General features: G+C 36.6%; 1 protein-coding gene across 2 annotated transcripts in view; it reads right to left on the bottom strand.

The window, feature by feature from the left end:
• Window positions 1-21253, bottom strand: part of znf385b (zinc finger protein 385B) — a 139128-nt gene that overhangs the window by 23703 nt on the left and 94172 nt on the right. For both annotated transcript variants that reach the window (XM_058786169.1, XM_058786168.1), the window contains one exon: window positions 13781-13923. In XM_058786169.1, the coding sequence (XP_058642152.1) occupies window positions 13781-13923 (143 nt within the window). The remainder of the gene's footprint in view (window positions 1-13780; window positions 13924-21253) is intronic.

The raw sequence follows: 21253 nt of genomic DNA, 5'->3' as shown, positions 1-21253 counted from the left end.
AAAATGACACAACAAATAGACTTTATTACTGCGATCCAGGAATAGCTCAGCGTAGGCTTAAGTTTAACATTCACAGGCATGTTTTAAAATCAAATGAATATTTTCATCTAAACAGTGAACATCTAATTCAGAGCACTTGTTCTTTTTATAGAAATAATTATTTGTCCTCTGTCTTTGAACGTTAAATAAAAACATTAAAAAAATACTTTTTGATGATTTGAAAAAAAAAATTGCTTTTTACATGTTTAAAAGCAATTATATAACATATAAAAACAAACATCTGGTTTGTGCCAGAGCGAATGTGTCAATCAAAAACAAGGCTTAAAACAAGGCATTAAGTGACAGTTCACCCCCAAAAAACTCAAAAGGACATATTTGAATAATCTTCACTCATCTCATTTCCATAGTTCTTAGCGACCACAACTGTCAACCGCCAAAAAGATAAATAACACACACACACATATATATATATATATTATATACATACATACATATATATATATATATATATATATATATAACCAACAGTCCATCAGATCTGTGCGCTATTTTCCCTCAAGCAAGGCTCTAAAATTTCATTTGATAACATTTAAATAATTTTTTTTTTTTAAAGTGTAAACGTGATGTCACTGACGTGCCTCATGTGCCATCTGCGAAGCTGTCAGTAAGTTTTTTAATATTTTTGAAAGAAGGCTCTTACACTCACCAAGGCTGCATTTATTTAATCAAAAATGCAGTAAAAACAGTACAATTTTAAATATTATTACCTGTAAAAAGAACTATAAATATATTTTAAAATGTAATTATGGAAACCTGAATTTTAGCAGCCATTACTACAGTCTTCTGTGTCACATGATCCATCAGAAATCATTCTAATATGCTGATTTGCTGCTCAAAAAACATTTATTGTTATTGATGTTGAAAATAGTTGTGCTGCTGTGCTGTAGAAACATACACACACACACACACACACACACACACACATATACATATATATATATACACACATTTTTGTTTTTTGTGGAAAACATGATACTTTTTCACAACAGCATTTATTTTATACAGAAATATTTTGTAACACTATAGATGAATTTACTGCCACTTACTGACCCCAGACTTTTGAACAGTATTGTAAATAAAATGAGAAAGATACTTCAGAACTGGAGTTTTATTGAATAACAACTAACAACTGTAACAGCAAGTAGTGTCCCTGTTAATTTATGTTTATAGATAAAATAATTTACACAATAAAAATATGCCACAAACATGTAATGCTTAAATTACATACAATTAGAGCAGCAATAATGATAAGGACTATTCAGTAGTTTCTAACTGTGGCAGGGACATGTTTCCATTCATATGGTGTCCCAAATCTATGCTCATGGATCTGAGAATTTAATGAGACAAGAAAATAAACGGACAAAATTTAACAAGCTCTAAAATATGTGCTCTGCAGCGTCCAACAGGATTACGCACAGTGTTTCACTACTTCTCGAAGCCATGCATGAAACCCTGGCACGAGAGAGCTGACTTCTGAGTTTGCCTACAAGTCATTTAACCATTTCACACACTCACTACAGCCGTCTCTCCAAGCAGGAAAGCATTTCACAGCTCACTTAATAGACAGACAGAAAAACCCCAGCATATTCAACTTCAGACACAATCCTGGCATATTTTACCTGGAGCAAACGGAGAGTGTCCATAGCGCACTTTTGTGTGGAATCACAAGCGAAAGAGAGACCAGTGGAGACAGAGACGTGGTGTGGCGCGCTCCAGTAGCGATGCAGTGGAGGTCTGTTCTCACAGCAACACCTCTCTCTCTTGCTCTCGCTCTCCATCTCTCAAACACACACACAAGCACGCTCGCCGTCACCCTGCCTGCCTGCTGATCCTCGCATCTCAGGCTGATTAGCTCTGAATAACTGATGAGCTTGGGTAAACAGGAGTCAACTCTACACAGCGAATTCTGTTCACTCCTGATAAGAGTTTGTATGAACTCGGTCCATTAAGTATTTACGACAGTTACCCTTCAAGCCAGATGGATTACACTCAAAGCCTTGACTTTATTTAACTAAAATGTTTTAAATTCCCCATTAACCAGCTAGATGTTTAGCTTAATGACGTCCCAAGCCCCGTTCACAGTGACCGCAATTAAATCACTGGATCACTGAAAATCAGCAAGTCCCTGCGCTGTTTGTTTCTAGCACTGGTAGATTTGTCAATGGGATAGTAGCCAATTTCTTCATTTATTTTGTGAATTTTGAGTGAATAATACTTTTTTTCATAGCACGAAGAAAATACTATACTATATACATAGTAATATACATATAGTAAATTCAGTATTTTTTCCTTTTAAGAAAGTTTATGCACCGCTGTCATTAATAAAAATACATTTTAATATTATAATATATATATATATATATATATATATATATATATATATATATATATATATATATATATATACACACAATTTATTAATGTATATAATTAAATTGATATATTCAACTATATACGTAAATACAATTTAAAAATAAAATAAATATCTAAATAAAAAGTAAAAACTCCATTATTACAGTTTTGACTGTATATTTGATTAAATAATGCACCCTTTGTAAGCATAGAAGACTTCTTTGAAAAACACAAAAAGATCTGTAAAATACAATACATATAAAATACTATATACACACACACTTTTTGGAACGTTATCGTGCAACAAAGATGCAAATTATGTCATCAATGACAGTTCACTTCTGTGAGAGTTAAGTCAGATTGCTATTGGACTAATTATGAATTTTTTCATTAAACCGGACCACCCATACCACCTTTATAAATGGACTCGTTGCATTTTGCTGATGCCATTTTATCCTTGAATAAGAGTGCCATCCTCTCTATTTGATTAGGGGACAGTAAAGTGGACTAGCAGCTATCCATTCATGACCTCTGCAGGTCACTAATGCAGTTCCTCACCACTCGGCCAAACCACAGCACAGAAAATGCCCTCTACCATCCCCCAAACATCCTGTTTTTAAAGAATCCAAAGTCCATAGTTGCAGTCTGTCAGCTCTCTGACATGCTACCTGTTGTGCATGATGCTGAACAGCGGCAATCTGTAATTAAAATCTCGCTCTCCCACCACAACAAGCACAACAGCTATCAGTGCAGGGAAGTTACAGGCTAAAGATATAATGACTGCGGGAGATGGAGGGGTCAGGAGAGAAGATACAGCTGGTGGGACTGTTGTTGTGCTCTTCCTCGGCATGTGGCTGGAGCGCCCTGATGTGTATTAAAAATCTGCCCTGCGCTACGCAGCTCAACCTGTGGTGCTGGAATAAATTCGACAGAAGGGGGAAACTGAAGATGGATGGGTTGCAATGTCCTTGTATGGCAAAATACGAGCTCATGAATATTAATTAGTTTGTACTGACATTGCTCAGAGATTACAAATCTGAAATGCCAACAATGTGATTTTAAATTAAATGGACAATCAGTTTTTAAATGTCAAACATCAAAATACTGTGGAATCAGAAATAACATTCAAAAACATAAATGAATAAATGTAAATAAATGATAAACCATCAGAACTGCAAATAGCACGCTAAGGCCCTGTTTACACTAGTGTGTTTTCGTTTTAAAACGATCCTCGTCTACACTGGCTCTTTCACTGTGGTTTCAGAAATGATCTCCGTCTACACTAAACAACCGAAAATGCATGTCACATGACAACCATAGATGTGTACAGGTAGATACCACATTATTTAGATGGCGGACGTGTCTACGTGCTTGGAGCGGTCGTATGGGGAATAACCTATACATATGTGGGTACAACAATACGCATGATGCTATTGTTTACATGGTCGTCAAGGATACGCAGAGCGAATGTGGGCAGCCATGCCATCGTTTTCAAAAGTCTCCGTTTTGCTCCATTTACACTGAAACGCAATCCCGGAGTTTTCAAAGTAAAACATGGTCTGCAGCGTTTTCAAAAATCTCAGTTTTCAAGGGTAGAAAACGCCGGAGTAGTGTAAACAACAGGCGTAACCGTAGCAAAAGTTATGTGTTTTAAAATGAAATGGCACTAGCGTAAACATAGCCTTAATGGCTATTGTAGTGCCCTATGAAATTCCTTTCCCCCCCAAATTCTGTGTTTTCAGTTTGAAATTTTCTGGATTCTTTTTAAATTTTGTAATAAGATTTTAATAATAAAACGGATGTCCAATCAATCGAATTCATAAAACTTCAACAATCTGACAATTTATTAATATTTTAACAATAATTTTTCCCTCCAGAAATTCTGTACTGTTTGTTTAATTTTTTTTTTTTTTGGATTCTATGTTTATGATTTATTACAAATTCCTTATCAACAATGGTGGCAATCAAAACTTTTTATGCATACTTACTATACAATGAATACTACTGTAAAAATTATTCTTTTCACTCAATTCACAAGATCACATAAACATTACAATTTTATTTCTTTTTTTATTAATTTATCTATAAACCATTAAAAATACACAAATTCAAATGTAAAGTTTGCTTTCGTATGTTTGATCTGTCAAAATTCAGCACATCTTGCATCTGATTTTTTCACTTATTTATGTCTGTTCAAGTGTATTCTGACTCTTCACTCACAGATGATGATGTCAGGTATTGTGGGTGGAGCTCCATCTCATGAGATTTACCTGTCAATAGGGCATTGTTAATCACATTAGCTTGAGTGGAAGTGAAGAGCTTTCAGTCACTGTCAAATTAATTTAAATTACACTTCCCTGCCATTCACCTCCATTCTGACATAATTAAAAATCTAACAAGTAAACAAACCTGAAATTTGAAAAGTAATATCATCCAGAAAGAGTGCACTCACACAGATCACCTGCAATGTCAAGGAAGCAAACAAATGAAAAAAGCAGACTAATTGATTGATATAAACATGCAAACCTTATGTAATTCTCTTCAATCTGTTGCCAAGCCATGACATTAGTTGAACAGAAAGAGAAAACGGCCCAAGAAGCAACGAGTTCATGGTAATGTCCACTGTAGCATCTCTCAGGGACAACACTGACAATACAACAATCTGTCTTTTTTCTTTCTTTCTCTTCCATCATTCTTTCTCTGGCTGTCTCTGGACCTATTTACGAGCTCCCTCAATGATATCTGTAGCTCTGTAATAGCAAGAATATCTTGGAGTGAGTCGATAGCTGTGACCTTGCCAAGGCCAGAGACCGTCTCTGAAGCACAGAAAGCGCAGCAGATGGATAATGTGGTGCTTCTCTTCATGGCTGAGAACACCTGGCTGAGCACAAACCGGCCTCAGTCTGTTGTGACTCTGGCAGCATTGATTTCAGTCACAGAGAGAGAGCCGTGACTATGCGCCCGCTGTAATCATGCTGGGATCCCTGATCGGGCACAGTGCTCTCAAGCACATAAACACAATCACACTGATGACTAACTCCTCTTTATCCAATGCAGCCGCAACTGCCTCCACTGCACAGATTTATTCAATATATTTCACAAATCATGAAACAAATCAGTCTGATTCCACTTTCTGTTGTTATGATTTGTATTCATTAGTGTCAGAAACTGAGAAATTGGTTCTTATTCAGAAATGGTTTCAATCAGGTTGGTTAACATTTCTCTTCCGCCAATGTCGAACAATAAAAAATAAATAAATAAAAAAAAAAAAAAAAAAAAATTGCATGCAAGTGTACTATATTTCTATATAGTGTAATATAGCCAGTTCTGCAAAAAAAAAAAAAAAAAAAACCCTATCAAAACTCACAAATGAGTCACAGATGGAGAAAACTTTTGGTCATTACTATCCGAATTTAAATAAAAAGAAACAATAAGTGGTGCTCCAAATTTGTTACCAATGTTTGGTATGTTTGTTACCAAACACTTTTTGTTTAATTAAAAAAAAAAAATACATCTCATTTATTTGATTAAAAAGTGCAAATATTGTGAAATATTACAAATTAAGATGAAATAAAATGTATTTAAATATTTTATAACGTAATTAATTTCAGTGCTGGTAAAGCTGTCACAAAATTTTTCATAAATCATTCTAATATGTTTATTTTGTGCACAACATCATTTCCTATTAATATCAAAGCAGAAAACAGATGTGCTGATTAATATTTTTCTGTGTAAACCAATATATATTCTTAGGATTCTTTGAATTGGAATTTTTGGGAAATTATAATTGTATAAACAAATCTATATATTTATTTATATAAATATTAAATATTTATATAAATATTTTTTGTCACCTTTTATTAATTTTAAGTATCCCTTCTGAAAAAATATTAATTAAAGCTGCAGTCCGTAAGTTTTGCCTCTTTGTCTCCATCTCTGTTTGAAAATCTGGAATTGCAGCAGTGTGCAGAATCGGTAAGCCCCTCCCCTCGAACGCAGATGAGCCAATGGCAGTCGAGTGTCATTCGCACGGGGAGTGGAAGAACTCGGACATCTTTAGGTTTCAGCGTCATAGATAAACATTGGAAGATCCGAAGTTTTTATGGGGTTTATGCTTCAAAAATGGCAAAACGATGTGCCTGGGGTACTTGTAACACTGATTCCAGGTATCCTGAGAGGATGGGCAATATAATTTATTTTATTCTATTTCCTGAACCCAAACAAAACGGAGCGAAATGTCCCTAAGCATTCACCCCAATCCCAATAAAGACAAAGACATTCATTTTCTGGTTGTCATACTCTCATTAAGTTACAATTTTCATCTGCTCAAGCAGAATGTTAATGTCGTCTTGTGCTTCAGCAAGGTATCTCTGGCTAAAACTAGCTAACGTTAAAGTAGCGAGTCCATGCTAATGTACAAACCTAAGTAGCGGACTGTTCTCGCATCTTGTACAGTGTATGGCAAAAACACAAACTAAGGTCTACATTTCACTGTCTCTTCATATTTAACTGGTTAAAAGTAAATTAATTTAATCATACCCTGCAATACATGAAAAGTGTTGATCAGGGATGTTGTCATCCACGATCGCGACGAATGTAACATGAAACTTCCCCAGCTTGCATTGTGATCTGTAAACCCTCGCATCCAAATTAATCCCCACAATATTTATTTAAAAATCTTTGATATCCCTCCATGGCATATTTAAATCCCACTTGAATGGTGGTCTTTCTGTGTCCAAAATTTATCAAAAAGATATAGGGACAAGGTTCTCACACTGACAGCTGTCATTGTAAGACAGTTAGCAACTCCGTTTGTTTGTCTGAGTTCTCAACAGTAACTAAGGGGGGCGGAGCTTACCGATAGGGTCAATTATCTTGCTTGCGTAGGCGGTGCAGTCACCGCACCGGTGTGGATGTTTACTGTACTTCGCAATCACAGATTCTAGCCTATGTCTTGGAATATATGACACAAATAAGAATTTTCACCATATATTGCCATCTCAACAAGTGAGTAACATGTCTGCCACGTTTGTTCTGACCAACTGAGGAAAAAAGCATAACCATAAATCGCGCTACCAATGGTGATTTAATCTAAAGACCGGTTAGCTCATATCACATCAAACAGTTACTATTAATTAATTATTATGGCCCCACTTTATATTAGGTGGCCTTAACTACCTAACAAATGTGTACTTACATTTAAATTAATCATTTGGTACAATGCATTTATTGTGTACATACATGCTTTTGTATATACATTTATAAATTGGAATATAAATTTAATTTCATTCGCATGTTTCATAAACACATAATCCTTTCTGGATTACAGTCCGCCTTCAAAATGATACATTTACTTATTCCAGCTGCTGTGAGAAAAGGCTAAACGATCTGCCACCTGAATATTCCTCACATGCGATAACCTAGTAGCCGGTAAAACTTCTTTATGTTTACAGACGTGATGTAATGACGCAGTGCCATGCTCGAATTTACCGCAAAAACCTACCCGTAGCACTCAAATTAAAAAACATTATTATAAGCTTACTGTTGTGACTCGTGCTAAAGTGAGGCGATAGTTTTGAACACTGGCTGGTTATGTACTTGCTCAAATATCGATTTCGGATCATTTTTAACCAAAAAAAGTTACGGACTGCAGCTTTAAAAAAATGGTGGTTTTGAATCTTAACAACCAAATTATTAAATTCTTCATAATTCTCATCCCTAGTGTGCATCATATTGTTATCATCTGCAAGAGGCAGAATGTGTTTTTGGAGCTATCGTGTTCAGTAAAATGGTGGGCTCGTGTTAATAGCAGCTTGGGAGGACTTGCAGGCTTCTCTGCATGTGGAGTGGAGGAAGCACTAATTATACATAAGGACACCTGCTCATGATGTTCCACAAACAGTCAGCTCTGACGGTGTGCCAGGAGAGGCATATGTCAGGGCACACACACGCACAACTCTTTGTTTTTATGACACAATGGCAGCTCTCTTTCCTCTGAATCTCTGTTGAGTCATGCCTGTTATGCAGTACTTTCAAAACTCAGTAACTTAAAAATAATCATATTTATGCTGTAATTTAAAAGAGGATATACCAAACTTTCAGAAACTTAAATTTGACTGTTTACTCCACGGATGTTGGGATAAAGTGAGGGATTCAACTGTAGTTCATTTTAATATTTTTTTACTTTTAAAATGATGATATTATCACTGAAGCTTGTGCTGTTGTTTACCTTCCAAAAGGATTTTGTCATGTGAAGGGATGACAGGATGTGAAGTGAAACTGAGGACCAATCCTTATAATTTGGTTATTAATTAAAACATAAAGAAACATTAAAGAAAACTAATATGATTTCAATTTTAATGTTTTATTCAAGATAGACACATGGAACATGTCTACAAAGGCGGGTAGACACATGGAAATGTACTGCATAATAGAAATAACCCAACTCAGATGCTGATTGGAGGGGAGACGCCATGACAAGAGAGGTAGTAGAGGTGAGCTCAGTATAAGGGACGAACAAACAACAGCGCTGATCAAGCGATACCTCCAAAATACCCGCAAATCATGCGCATCACTAACTATAATTAGCCTATGCCATTCCTGGGAAGCTCAACAGAGACTACTGTGATTAGTTTCATTAGGAGAAAATAATTCATTTGATGGCCTTGTAGGGAGATGGTATAATTACGCTAATTTTGCGGTGGCGTGATTGCAGCCCGGAGAACCTCTTGATTTGCACCAACAGTCAAGCAGTAATTATGACCGCTTCTGCCGTGTTTATTTGTTTATTTTTGGCACAATCTGTTGGGTGCTGGGCCATAAAAACAGTGCGGTCAACTGCAGACAGATCGGTGAGAATTTAAGAATTTACTTCCTTTTAACTAGAATTAGAATCAAATTAAGCTGGAATTAGAATTAAATTCACACACAGGAAGCTGAATGTACTGAATTCCATCTTGTGTGTGTGTGTGTGTGTATATGTGTATATGTATGCGTATGCATATACAGTGAGGAAAATAAGTATTTCAACACCCTGCTATTTTGCAAGTTCTCCCACTTAGAAATCATGGAGGGGTCTGAAATTGTCATCGTAGGTGCATGTCCACTGTGAGAGACATAATCTAAAAAAAAATCCAGAAATCACAATGTATGATTTTTAACTATTTATTTGTATGATACAGCTGCAAATAAGTATTTGAACACCTGAGAAAATCAATGTTAATATTTGGTACAGTAGCCTTTGTTTGCAATTACAGAGGTCAAACGCTTCCTGTAGTTTTTCACCAGGTTTGCACACACTGCAGGAGGGATTTTGGCCCACCTCCACACAGATCTTCTCTAGATCAGTCAGGTTTCTGGCCTGTCGCTGAGAAACACGGAGTTTGAGCTCCTCCAAAGATTCTCTATTGGGTTTAGGTCTGAGACTGGCTAGGCCACGCCAGAACCTTGATATGCTTCTTACAGAGCCACTCCTTGGTTATCCTGGCTGTGTGCTTGGTCATTGTCATGTTGGAAGACCCAGCCTCGACCCATCTTCAATGCTCTAACTGAGGGAAGGAGGTTGTTCCCAAAATCTCGCAATACATGGCCCCAGTCATCCTCTCCTTAATACAGTGCAGTCGCCCTGTCCCATGTGCAGAAAAACACCCCAAAGCATGATGCTACCACCCCATGCTTCACAGTAGGGATGGTGTTCTTGGATGGTACTCATCATTCTTCTTCCTCCAAACACGTTTAGTGGAATTATGACCAAAAGTTCTATTTTGGTCTCATCTGACCACATGACTTTCTCCCATGACTCCTCTGGATCATCCAAATGGTCATTGGCAAACTTAAGTCAGGCCTGGTTTAAGCAGGGGAACCTTCCGTGCCATGCATGATTTCAAACCATGACGCCTTAGTGTATTACCAACAGTAACCTTGGAAACGGTGGTCCCAGCTCTTTTCAGGTCATTGACCAGCTCCTCCCGTGTAGTTCTGGGCTGATTTCTCACCTTTCTTAGGATCATTGAGACCCCACGAGGTGAGATCTTGCATGGAGCCCCAGTCCGAGGGAGATTGACAGTCATGTTTAGCTTCTTCCATTTTCTAATGATTGCTCCAACAGTGGACCTTTTTCACCAAGCTGCTTGGCAATTTCCCGTAGCCCTTTCCAGCCTTGTGGAGGTGTACAATTTTGTCTCTAGTGTCTTTGGACAGCTCTTTGGTCTTGGCCATGTTAGTAGTTGGATTCTTACTGATTGTATGGGGTGGACAGGTGTCTTTATGCAGCTAACGACCTCAAACAGGTGCATCTAATTTAGGATAATAAATGGAGTGGAGGTAGACATTTTAAAGGCAGACTAACAGGTCTTTGAGGGTCAGAATTCTAGCTGATAGACAGGTGTTCAAATACTTATTTGCAGCTGTATCATACAAATAAATAGTTAAAAATCATACATTGTGATTTCTGGATTTTTTTTTTTAGATTATGTCTCTCACAGTGGACATGCACCTACGATGACAATTTCAGACCCCTCCATGATTTCTAAGTGGGGGAACTTGCAAAATAGCAGGGTGTTCAAATACTTATTTTCCTCACTGTATATATATATATATATATATATATATATATATATATATATATATAAAACTAACATATATAGTGTATGTGTGTGTGTGTGTGTATATACAGTGGATGTACTGTGTACTCTGTATAGATTGAATTGAAATTGAAAATACATTGTAATTTAAATCTGTTATTCGGAATGGCACACCATCCTTTTGTCACACTGACCCAAGGCTTGGCCTTTACTAACCGCTTTAAAGAGCACTGTCACTTTGAATCACGGCAGGACAGTGCATTGCGGAGACTGAGAAGAGTGACAAGAAAGTGAAAGAGACAGAGAGAGAAAGTGAAAAGAAAGAAGGAGAAAGGTTTTGAGCCGCACAATAAAACCATGGCAGTTAAACAAGCCCCAAATTCAGACTGACTTTCTTTCTATTTCAGATCCCATCAGGCTCTCTCTCTGTCTCCCTTCATTGCCATCACCACAGCAGTCTGGGTGTGGAGATAAAAGCACAAATCGATTTTGCTCCCTCTCATTTTGGGGGTTGGATCAGGGGCTGGAATCAATGCGTGAGGGGTCGACACGACTGCAGACTTTCCCTCAAAAACACACTGGCAACGTTCAGAATGGTACATACTAGGACTGCATATCTTGAAAAAAACTGGGATATAACTGGGATATAATAAACTGAACATCTGATATTACTACTGTTTTAATACCAAGGCTACAAGAACAAAACGCAGAAAATAAAAAGTGAAACATCATCTCATGTTGAACAGGGTGAGCAAAAATGACCAACTTGTCAGCGATGCCTTTTCTAATGTCTTGCCTACGGTCTGCTAGGAATAGAAAGAGTTTAATTAAGGATGTTCAAAACAGCTGATCCAGAAGATAAATAAGTGGAAAAAAAAACAATTCATGTTGAATTCACACTGAAATTTATTAATGTTGCCATAAACTGCATAGGCCAGACTAAGAGTTGAATAGATTGTAGTTGATCTGTGATCCGTACAGAGCAGGCCCCATGGTTCGAAACACGTTATCCAAGGATTAATAGAAAGATTTAACCATAATAAGTGAAGGTTTACCATTTGTATGTGTTTACACACTCAAGAGATTTTAAACCATTCAAACACAAGAAGAGGTGAAAGAGATTTGGTACTCATGCGCACGCATAGAGATGTGCGTTTCAGAAACTGCGTGAACTGTGTAAATGAATCCTCTTTCACATCTCCTTGTGTTTGAACAGACACATATAACATGTTGATAAAATACCCAATTTGACAATCATTCTGGTAAATGTAAGAAAACAATCGGATGTGTATCATTATATTGGATCCGTGCATCAGGTCCTAAAGGGACAGCAGCCTATAAATATCTGCTGCTGTCATCAATGCAAATCAAACAAAAAAAGCACAGCTTTGACAACGATTAATCTATATTTAATTTATACAGTATACACTATGCAGTGATTTTTTTTTACACTTAATTATTACATTTCTGTACCTGAATGCTACCAACTATATTATATTTGTAACTTGTATTTATCTATGCTTGTAATCTGTGTATTTGCTCTTATTTTTTACTGGCTGTTCACTTGTCTTTAATCATGTTTGAACTTTCTTATTTAGGCTAGTAGTTTTTGCTGTGGTATTAAAGAAGTACTTCGCTTAGTAATAAAGGAAAGCAAAGTTATATTGAAATATTTTTTTTTCTTGCTGATCCAAAAAACGTTCCGATCCATGACTCAAAACATTGAACCACGAGGCCCAACAAAATTAATCATATTTGGATTAATGCTCCTGGCAAACGATAATTCAGCACAAAAACACCCTGTGGTTGGCAAAAACCATCCTAGTTTATCCTAGCTGCAAGTGAACACTTATACAACTGTTCAAAGCTTGGCAACGGTAACATTTTTTGAAGCTTCTGAAAGAATTCCCACCAAGGCTGTGTTCATTTGATTAAAAACAGAGTAAAAACAGGAATTAAACTGTGAATTATTATTAAATGTTTTCTATAAAAGTATATTTTAAAACAATTTATTCCTAAAATGTAAAGCTGAATATTCAGCATCATTACTCCAGTCTTCAATGTCACTCGATGCTTCAGAAATCAATCAATATGCTGATCTGCTGCTCAAAAAACAAGTTTGAAAAGTTCGAAATCCAAGCATTTATATTTTGTGACATTATAAATATGTATTTTGTGTCGTTTTGATCAATTTAATGTGGCCTTCCTAAAGGAGAATTTATTTCTTTAAAAAATAAATAAATAAATAAAATTTGATTGATTTACCAGTCTGGGTAAAAAATTTTTCTCTACCTTACTTAGTTATTTGATGAGGGCATGTCCCACAACCTGCCCATGCTGGCATCTGCCTAATTTGGCAAGGTTCTAGGAGCTACAAAATTCTGCAAGCTACAAAATTCCTAATTACCTTTTAAATATTGAAAAGCCAGTTTTTTTTTGCTGTCATAACTATGCAGGATTATATGGCTAGTTGCATTTTGTTATTTGCATTCAGCATTGTTTTTTCCCTGCTGTCTGCTAACCTCATGGCTCATTTTTGGGCGAGCCTCCAGTGTAGTACGCCATTCTAAATAGCCGCTAGCATGCAATTATCGTACCCTCTTCCAAACAACCACACAAGCTGCAGTTTGTGAAGGACGATATACACCTAACAAAGAACATTATCCCTCCTCACTCCATGATTTTCAGAGAAGGTTTTAATTCCATCAGTGTCAACACACAGGAACGAGGCCAACATTAAAGGGGCAGGCGGCCAAGAGCAGGGAGATGAAAGCAGGCTTGCTTACCGTATTGAAATTAGGGAACAGGCCGACCGGAGAGGAGCTCTCCACGGGGAAGGTCATGAAAGGCTTCATGTCCAGACCGGACTGCATCATTAGAGAAGGAGTCCGAACCAAAGTGGGGAGCGTGTTGCTATGACAGGAACTTCCTGGAGAGGAAGAAGAGGGAGAGAGTAAGGACACAAAAGAGACAAAACTTACAAAGCTTTAGGGACAAAAATCCCTTCTTGAATCCACTCATGCATTGATGAGGAAAGCGAGAAAAGATGCGTTAGAGAACGGGCAGTGATCAGAGGAAACTCAACATCATTGGCCAAAGAAGCAGAATACCTGAGTGCTCTGGGAAGGAAGACCGGCAGAAATAGAGACAGAACAGAGAGAAAGGTTGACAGACAGTGAAAAACAGATCAGGAAAGAAAGACTAGTTCTGGTATGCAATGTTCCAAACGTAGTCCTCATTACTCTTCCTCATTTTTGGGTGAACCATCCCTATCCCTAACATCACTGGCATGCATATTATTTGCAGAGAAACAAATCTCATAATTAACTGCAACAATATGCTCACTTCATTAAATACATCAGTGTATTGATAAAAAAAAAACCCCATAAATTCAATATTTTACCTAATATCTGTTTATACATTGGTTTATTAGAGCATGCTTACACCAAGCCAGTGTTGTTATTGTTAACTAAAACTATTACAATTTATTTTCATTAATTGAAATAAAGCTCAAATAAAATATAAATGTTATATAAAAGTAAGAAAACTTAAATGTAAAAATAAAAATGAGAAAAACTGCCTTGTCACCTAAAGCAATAAAATAACTAAAACATATATATATATTACCATATATAATAATATATATATATATATATATATATATATATATATATATATATATATATATATATATATATATATATATATATATATATAAAAAGTAAAATAATATTAAAATTACAAGCACATAACAAAATTACAAAACTTTAATTAAAATGAAAGCAGAAAATAAAAATAAAAGATCGCGTAAAAATGACCTATAAATTAATAATTGCAAGTCTCTGTAAAAATAAAAGATACTGATAAACACTATGAAAGTATATAAGTAATATATCCAAACTCCTCATGTGTGGAGCACTATTTGTAACAACGGGGTGGTCTGACATAGGATAATGATCTTGGCTTGAACACTGATAGTTTGAGTTCATTAAGGGACAGTTTCTAAATTTTCACTTTTGTGACAATGACAAGTCTACAGTAAGTGGGTTTGAATAAAAGCATCTTCTAAATGACTTCTTGTCATTTTAGCATGCATATTTGTCACAAGTAAGCTCATTCATTTAAATCACTTTTAATTCTATACAATCAGTTACTTAGTCTCTTTTCATTTACTCACAGTTATTCATTCTGACTGGAGATCTGGAGCACATACTTCCACTATAATAGGGCGAATTGTAACGTTAGTGCAACATCGCTGAATAAATTGGTCTCTAATGCGCTTTGATCAGCGTGAGCAGTACCATGTCCATTTATATGACACAATGACAGCTCCAATCGGACGTGTAATGAAGAAGGATCTTGTGTAATGTGCCATGGAGATATCTAATCATGTATGTGTCGAAAGGAAAAGGGTCATTTCCAGTTCTCTGCCCAGTTAAAAGAGATCCAAGATCCTTTGTTGTACGAATCAGAGGTCAAGCTGCGAAACATAATCAGCTTGAGTACAGCCAAAAATAAACTGCAGATCATGGCCATGCTTTGTGGTTCGCTTTGAATTTCTGTATGTAATGGTTAACAAATCCTTGTAATGCTCCTAAAAACGATGCTAAAGCAAACATGCTTTTAGCATGGCAGGGGATACAGGAACATCTAAAGCTACTGCACAGTACCCCAGGAGGCATAATGCACACTAATGCTGCTTTAATCATAAGCTAGCGTGGCACATTTGTGCTCTTTGCAGAAAAAGAAGAAAAGAAAAAAAAAACAAGCTGCAAATGTGCTTTTTTCTTGTCATTTGGTCTGTCTGAAGAAAAGTACAAAAAAATAAACAAGGAATCAATGGCTGTCAGAGTGAGCTAAACAGCAAAAGCAGTAAGGCAGAGTCTGAGGAATGCTTTTTGGCTTTCTTTTCAGATGTCGTCCAACAAGTCAAGGCTGACTAGACGCCCTCAATGAGGCATCTTGTAGTATGTTTTGTGGCTGCCTTACAAGTATTATTTGGTTATATAAAACTGCATTCGTGGCTGTAAAACAAAATCAAATTATGGAGATGAAGAAAAACTGTTTTACGCTGTGTTCAGACTGTCAGAGTCAACATTTCAAGAAAATCGCTTCTAATTTATGTGTAAATGCATGTTCTTTTTTTTCAAAACATCACTGATTGCAATGCACAGGCCAGAACAAGTCCACTTCGGTATAACACAAATGCACACACTCCATCACTAGACAGATGTCTCCCTCACCACCTGTACATCCGAGCGCTGAAACAGACTTATTTTATTCCCATTTGCTGAGTTTAATGAGAACCACATGCAATAACTGAACTTGGCCCTCTGACTGGCATCAAAATTCATAGCCGTGATTTGAAGCTCTGTGGCCCGACCAGAACATTCAGTTTCAATAAAACAACTGCATTTTCATGGTTCAGATGAGGCGAAACGCTGCATATTTCAAAGCTTAATGAAACCATCAGAGATGCAAAGACTCAGATGGGTAATGATTGTCCTCATCATTTAGGTTTTGACTCACTGTATTAGTTTGACCGCTTTGATGCATGAATTGCTTAATCGCAAAGGAAAATATTCTTAGCGATTCCTTTTTACTTAAAAAAAAAAGACTAATCTTTACCGATATTTTTCTCTGCCAAAATGATTCATTTTAAGAGAGTTACACATCTGGCCACTGCAATAAAAGATAGTGTTTCAGAGGTACTTTGTGCATTATTACGTTTGTCAGCCAATTCTTTTTCATACAATAAAAACAAGCTGCATCTGAAATCGTAAACTTCCCTACTATACAGTAGGCAATAAAAGCATGTGAAGACTTGTACGTACACATTCAAAATCACAAACTTCCATACTACACAGTATGTGAAAAATACTATGTGAATGACTCCCGAGCCCAGGGTACTCCCCCTGTCTGGGGAGAGGGGTCCGAGCTCAGAGTGTATGTGAAAGGAGAAGTATCTCCAAATTCACAGGCTGCATCTAAAATCGCATACTTCTTTACTATACAGTAGGTAAATACGGTATGTGAAGAGTAGTATGTACAAATTCACAGGCTGCATGTAAAAATCACATAGTAGGTTCTAGCAGGTGAAAAACAGTATATGAAAAGTATGTCGGAATTCACAGGATGCATCCGAAATTGCATTCTTCCCTAGTATAGACCTTTTTCTGAACGCGGAAGTCTCCCCCGATTAGAACGGTGCTTTACATTTCCGGTTTCTAGTCACATTCACATATTTTCAGAGCCGATAATATAATGTAAAACCTATGAAAGTCATTTTAAAAAATCATGTGGCGCCATTGTTTCATCACTTTACAGTCATAGTTCAGTGAGTGGGAAGATGACATGAAGCGACGCGAGGTTAAGCTGCATTGAAAACCGATGAATGCACATACATCTCCCGATCGGGGTGAAGTTCATGGGATTTTGTACACAGAATGATAAGAGCAAACATTATTTTAACATATATTATTATTTCACACTCCGTATTTTAATTTAAGCGCTGCAAGCCATATATACAGTGCCTGGCAAGACAGATTTTCTGATATGCAAAACAAGTACTTTAAAGGAATTCCTTAGCTTACTGAAGTTACTGTGGCAGCCAACAACAGCACAGCAACCCTCCGCACATTTTTATATGTAGTTATATTGAAAAAGTTTCAATTCAGTCTGTCTTTTTTTTACCCCGTTTTAACGGAGTTCTATGGAGACCGGAACACGAGAGCACCCAAACGGAAGTTAGAATCCATCATGGCGCCGCTCATCGGTTATTCAAGAAAAAGGTCTATACAGTAGGCGAGAAGAGTTGTAGGTACAAATTCACAGGCTGCATCCAAAATCGCATACTTCCCTTACATATTTAATGGTCTCAAAGTAATGACTTATTCAAAAGTACCACCTACTCAGAGAGTATGCGATTCTGGACGCTGTCACTGTGACATATGAAGACAACAGTCACAGAATTATGGATAAGGGGTCATCAGCCATGCTGGTTAGGATGTAACATTAAACCCTGGAGTAAATGATGGATGCCATGAATCAAACAGTTAAAAACAAAGTGAATGTATTTCCCTAACAGTTTCTTTTGTTGCTCTCTATTACCACTCTTATACTCTACTTCAAGTGCCAGCCTAAATTGCTGGGAACAATACTAGAAGACCATTACAGAGAGACATGGTGCTCTGTTGCAGGGCAGACATGCCAGTGGTTTGAAGACTGTGGTCAGGGCCAATCACTAAAACTGATGACAGGATAAAGAGTGTGTGTGTGTGAAAGAGGCCGCAGTAATTACTGTTCTTCATTGTGCACTCTGTAGCCAAAGAGCTGTGTTTGGCCAGAGCAGGTGCTATGAAGCAGACCAGAGCATACAGAGCACTGGGAGAAAACAGCAGCATGAGAGTCAGTGATTTATGATATGCGCTGTAAAAGATGTTACAGTAAAATCCTGTTAATGGTACCAATGGTTCCATCGTATCCACACTTCAGAATCTCGCTAGAAGTAGTAAGTCATCCAGGTAATTTTTGTATCCGACACAATACTTCTGTCACATACTGTTTTCGTTACTATATAGTAGGGAAGTATGTGATTTTGGATGCAGCCGTAAAGACATTCACATGTTTTGTTCATGCGGAAATCTGGATGTTTGAGTGAATCGGTTGAATGAATGATTGAACGAACTTATAAAGACATTCATGTGTTTCGTCCCCAAAGGAATGAGTGCGTTTGAACGAATCAGTTGACAGTGAATTTATCAGTCAGTCACTCATAAACAGTCATTTGTTGCCACCTACTGGCATAAATATGCAACTAGCAGAAACAACCAAGTCAACAATCCTCAATCCTAAAAATCAGCACCACTAAAGCCTCGAATACAACACAAATATACAGATTTTAAAACGTTAAACATCATACGCTTACTGACTTTGCAAACAGTCAAGGAAAATCTGGGCATCATACACTAAACGATTGAGGATAACAGATTTTAAAGTTGTTTGCATCTCAACAAACTCACACTAGATGTGTGACAAATGAAAACAATAAGTGTTCAAAAATTGTATTATAATAGCAAACTTGTCTGTGACCATCATACGCTTCAAAATTTTCTATGAAATCTGTCAACTCAAATATGCAGATGGACTTTGACTTTTGGCAACTTGTATCAACTTCTCCAGACTGAAAATTGAGAGAAAATCAGGGCAAAAGTAGTGTATTCCAGCCTTACACAGACTGACATTATGACTAAGCAAACGGAGGAAAAATGAGATGGCACAATAAATAGACATATGAATCATACCATGTAGCTATGGAAATGAATAACTACCACAATGCTATTGCCATAGTACTGTCCAAAAACTCTTTGGAGGCTAAAAGACGAAAACATACATTCTGTTTATTCTGTTCAAGAAGATTATAGACTCCGAACATGAATCGACAGTGAGCTTCTGGTGTGATATTCAATTTGTTTCTCTTAGAGCAGCAGTCATCAGGTCTATCAGAGCCCTGAATGTATATGTCATTCAAATGGATTCAAAAGCACCATCTCTTAAACCACATCAGCATCCAGAGAATGAAATCCATGAAAGTAATGACTGTTACCTGGGAAACGCTGGTGACGGCCAGAGAACATGTTGTGAGGAGAGGTGGAGTTCTGTGTAATTTATGTGGTTTTTGGGGATGTGATTTGAACGGGTCGTATCAGGATTTGCAATGACCCTGATAACGGAAAGGGTAAAAATAAACTCTTACCTTTTTAAACCTATTTGTTTTTTGCGTATGCTGATAGTAATTCAATCTGAACATAGGTTATGTTTATATTTGGAGGTTAAAAAAACAGACAAAAATGGGTAAATGCTATTTAAAAATGTCTGTTTATTAAGCATCTGGTTCTGTTGATATAGTAATTAACCTCTTAAAAGGGAAAAACAGCACCAAACAATCTCCATTCAGCTCCAACAGGCTAAAGAGCCTTACACTCAAACAAAGCACTCCAACATACCGCATTTAGTTGTTGAAGCAGGTACTGTAATGATCATACCATTTTGCTGTTTCTAAGGTTAGCTTCTCCTAACAACGCTAAAAAAAATGAGCTGCACCACCAGAAGCTTACGAGCTGCATGTCATTAGTAAAGGTAACTGAAAGGTTAGAATCAATTGCAGCATAATCTAAAGCTGAACTACCTCGGCCAGGTAAACAACAGGGTTTTTTTTAACAACCTCACAAAGACCCGCTAGTGTTTTTAGCCTACTGCCTGATAGCTTGTTAGGAAAGCTGAAAACGTGTCCGCAGGCAGTCTTCAGGTTCCTTAGAAAACACTTCTTTCTTCATTTTCAAAACATGTTATTGCATTGTGTTTTGCAATATATACTTTCCTTCTAAAATGCTAATTTGTCATTTAGCTGCAACTTGCTGGCTGGAAAATGTCTGTATTTATTTTATATGTGAACAAAGCTGTATGATTAATGGTTTGAGAAGATTTTGACGTTTGAGGTTGATCCAATTACGAAGTTCAGAAAATTGTGATTATCTACAGTATTGTTCTAAAAGCTCGAGGTCAGTAAGATTTTTTATACTTTTTGTTTCAGCAAGGATGCATTCATTATAAAGTTGCAAAAGATTTCCATTTCATAGAAATGTTGGTCTTTTGACCTGTTTTCAACACTGATATTACGACTACGTTTCTTTAGCAGTAAATGGATCATGTGACCCTGAAGACTGCAATAATAGCTGCTGAAAACTCAGCTTTGCCATCACAGGAATTAATTACATTTCATAAAATATAAAAATAGTAAACAATATATTTTTTTTAATTGTAATTATATTTCACAATATTACTGTTTTTACTGTATTTTTGCACTTCTTTCAAAACGCCTTCTAACAGACTTTTTCCCTCAAAATATTTAAAAAATATTACCAACCCCAAACTTGTTGTCAAACTACATTTAAAAAGGAAATCTGTTGCATGTGCAAAGAGAAGATATGCAACAATTACGTATTCCGACAAGGATTTGCCCAAATAGAAATGTCTTACCTATATGAAAAGTGACAAGACAGAGCTTATTTTGTTTTACGTGCCATTTATATACCAATCTTAAATCATCATGGGAAAAAAAATGTACTGGAAAAAATAATTGGAAAACACTAAACAAATTTATGTAAAGACACTTTCTGTTGATGTATATCCACTTTTCTTCCCTAAAAGTGCTTACTGTATCACTGTTTTTTTGTTTCCAGGTGGATTGGCGGACTCCT

Source organism: Onychostoma macrolepis, chromosome 09 (assembly GCF_012432095.1).
Source record: "Onychostoma macrolepis isolate SWU-2019 chromosome 09, ASM1243209v1, whole genome shotgun sequence".
NCBI lineage: Eukaryota > Metazoa > Chordata > Actinopteri > Cypriniformes > Cyprinidae > Onychostoma > Onychostoma macrolepis.
Note: the sequence above shows the minus strand (reverse complement) of the source record. Positions and strands in the feature narration are given on the sequence as shown.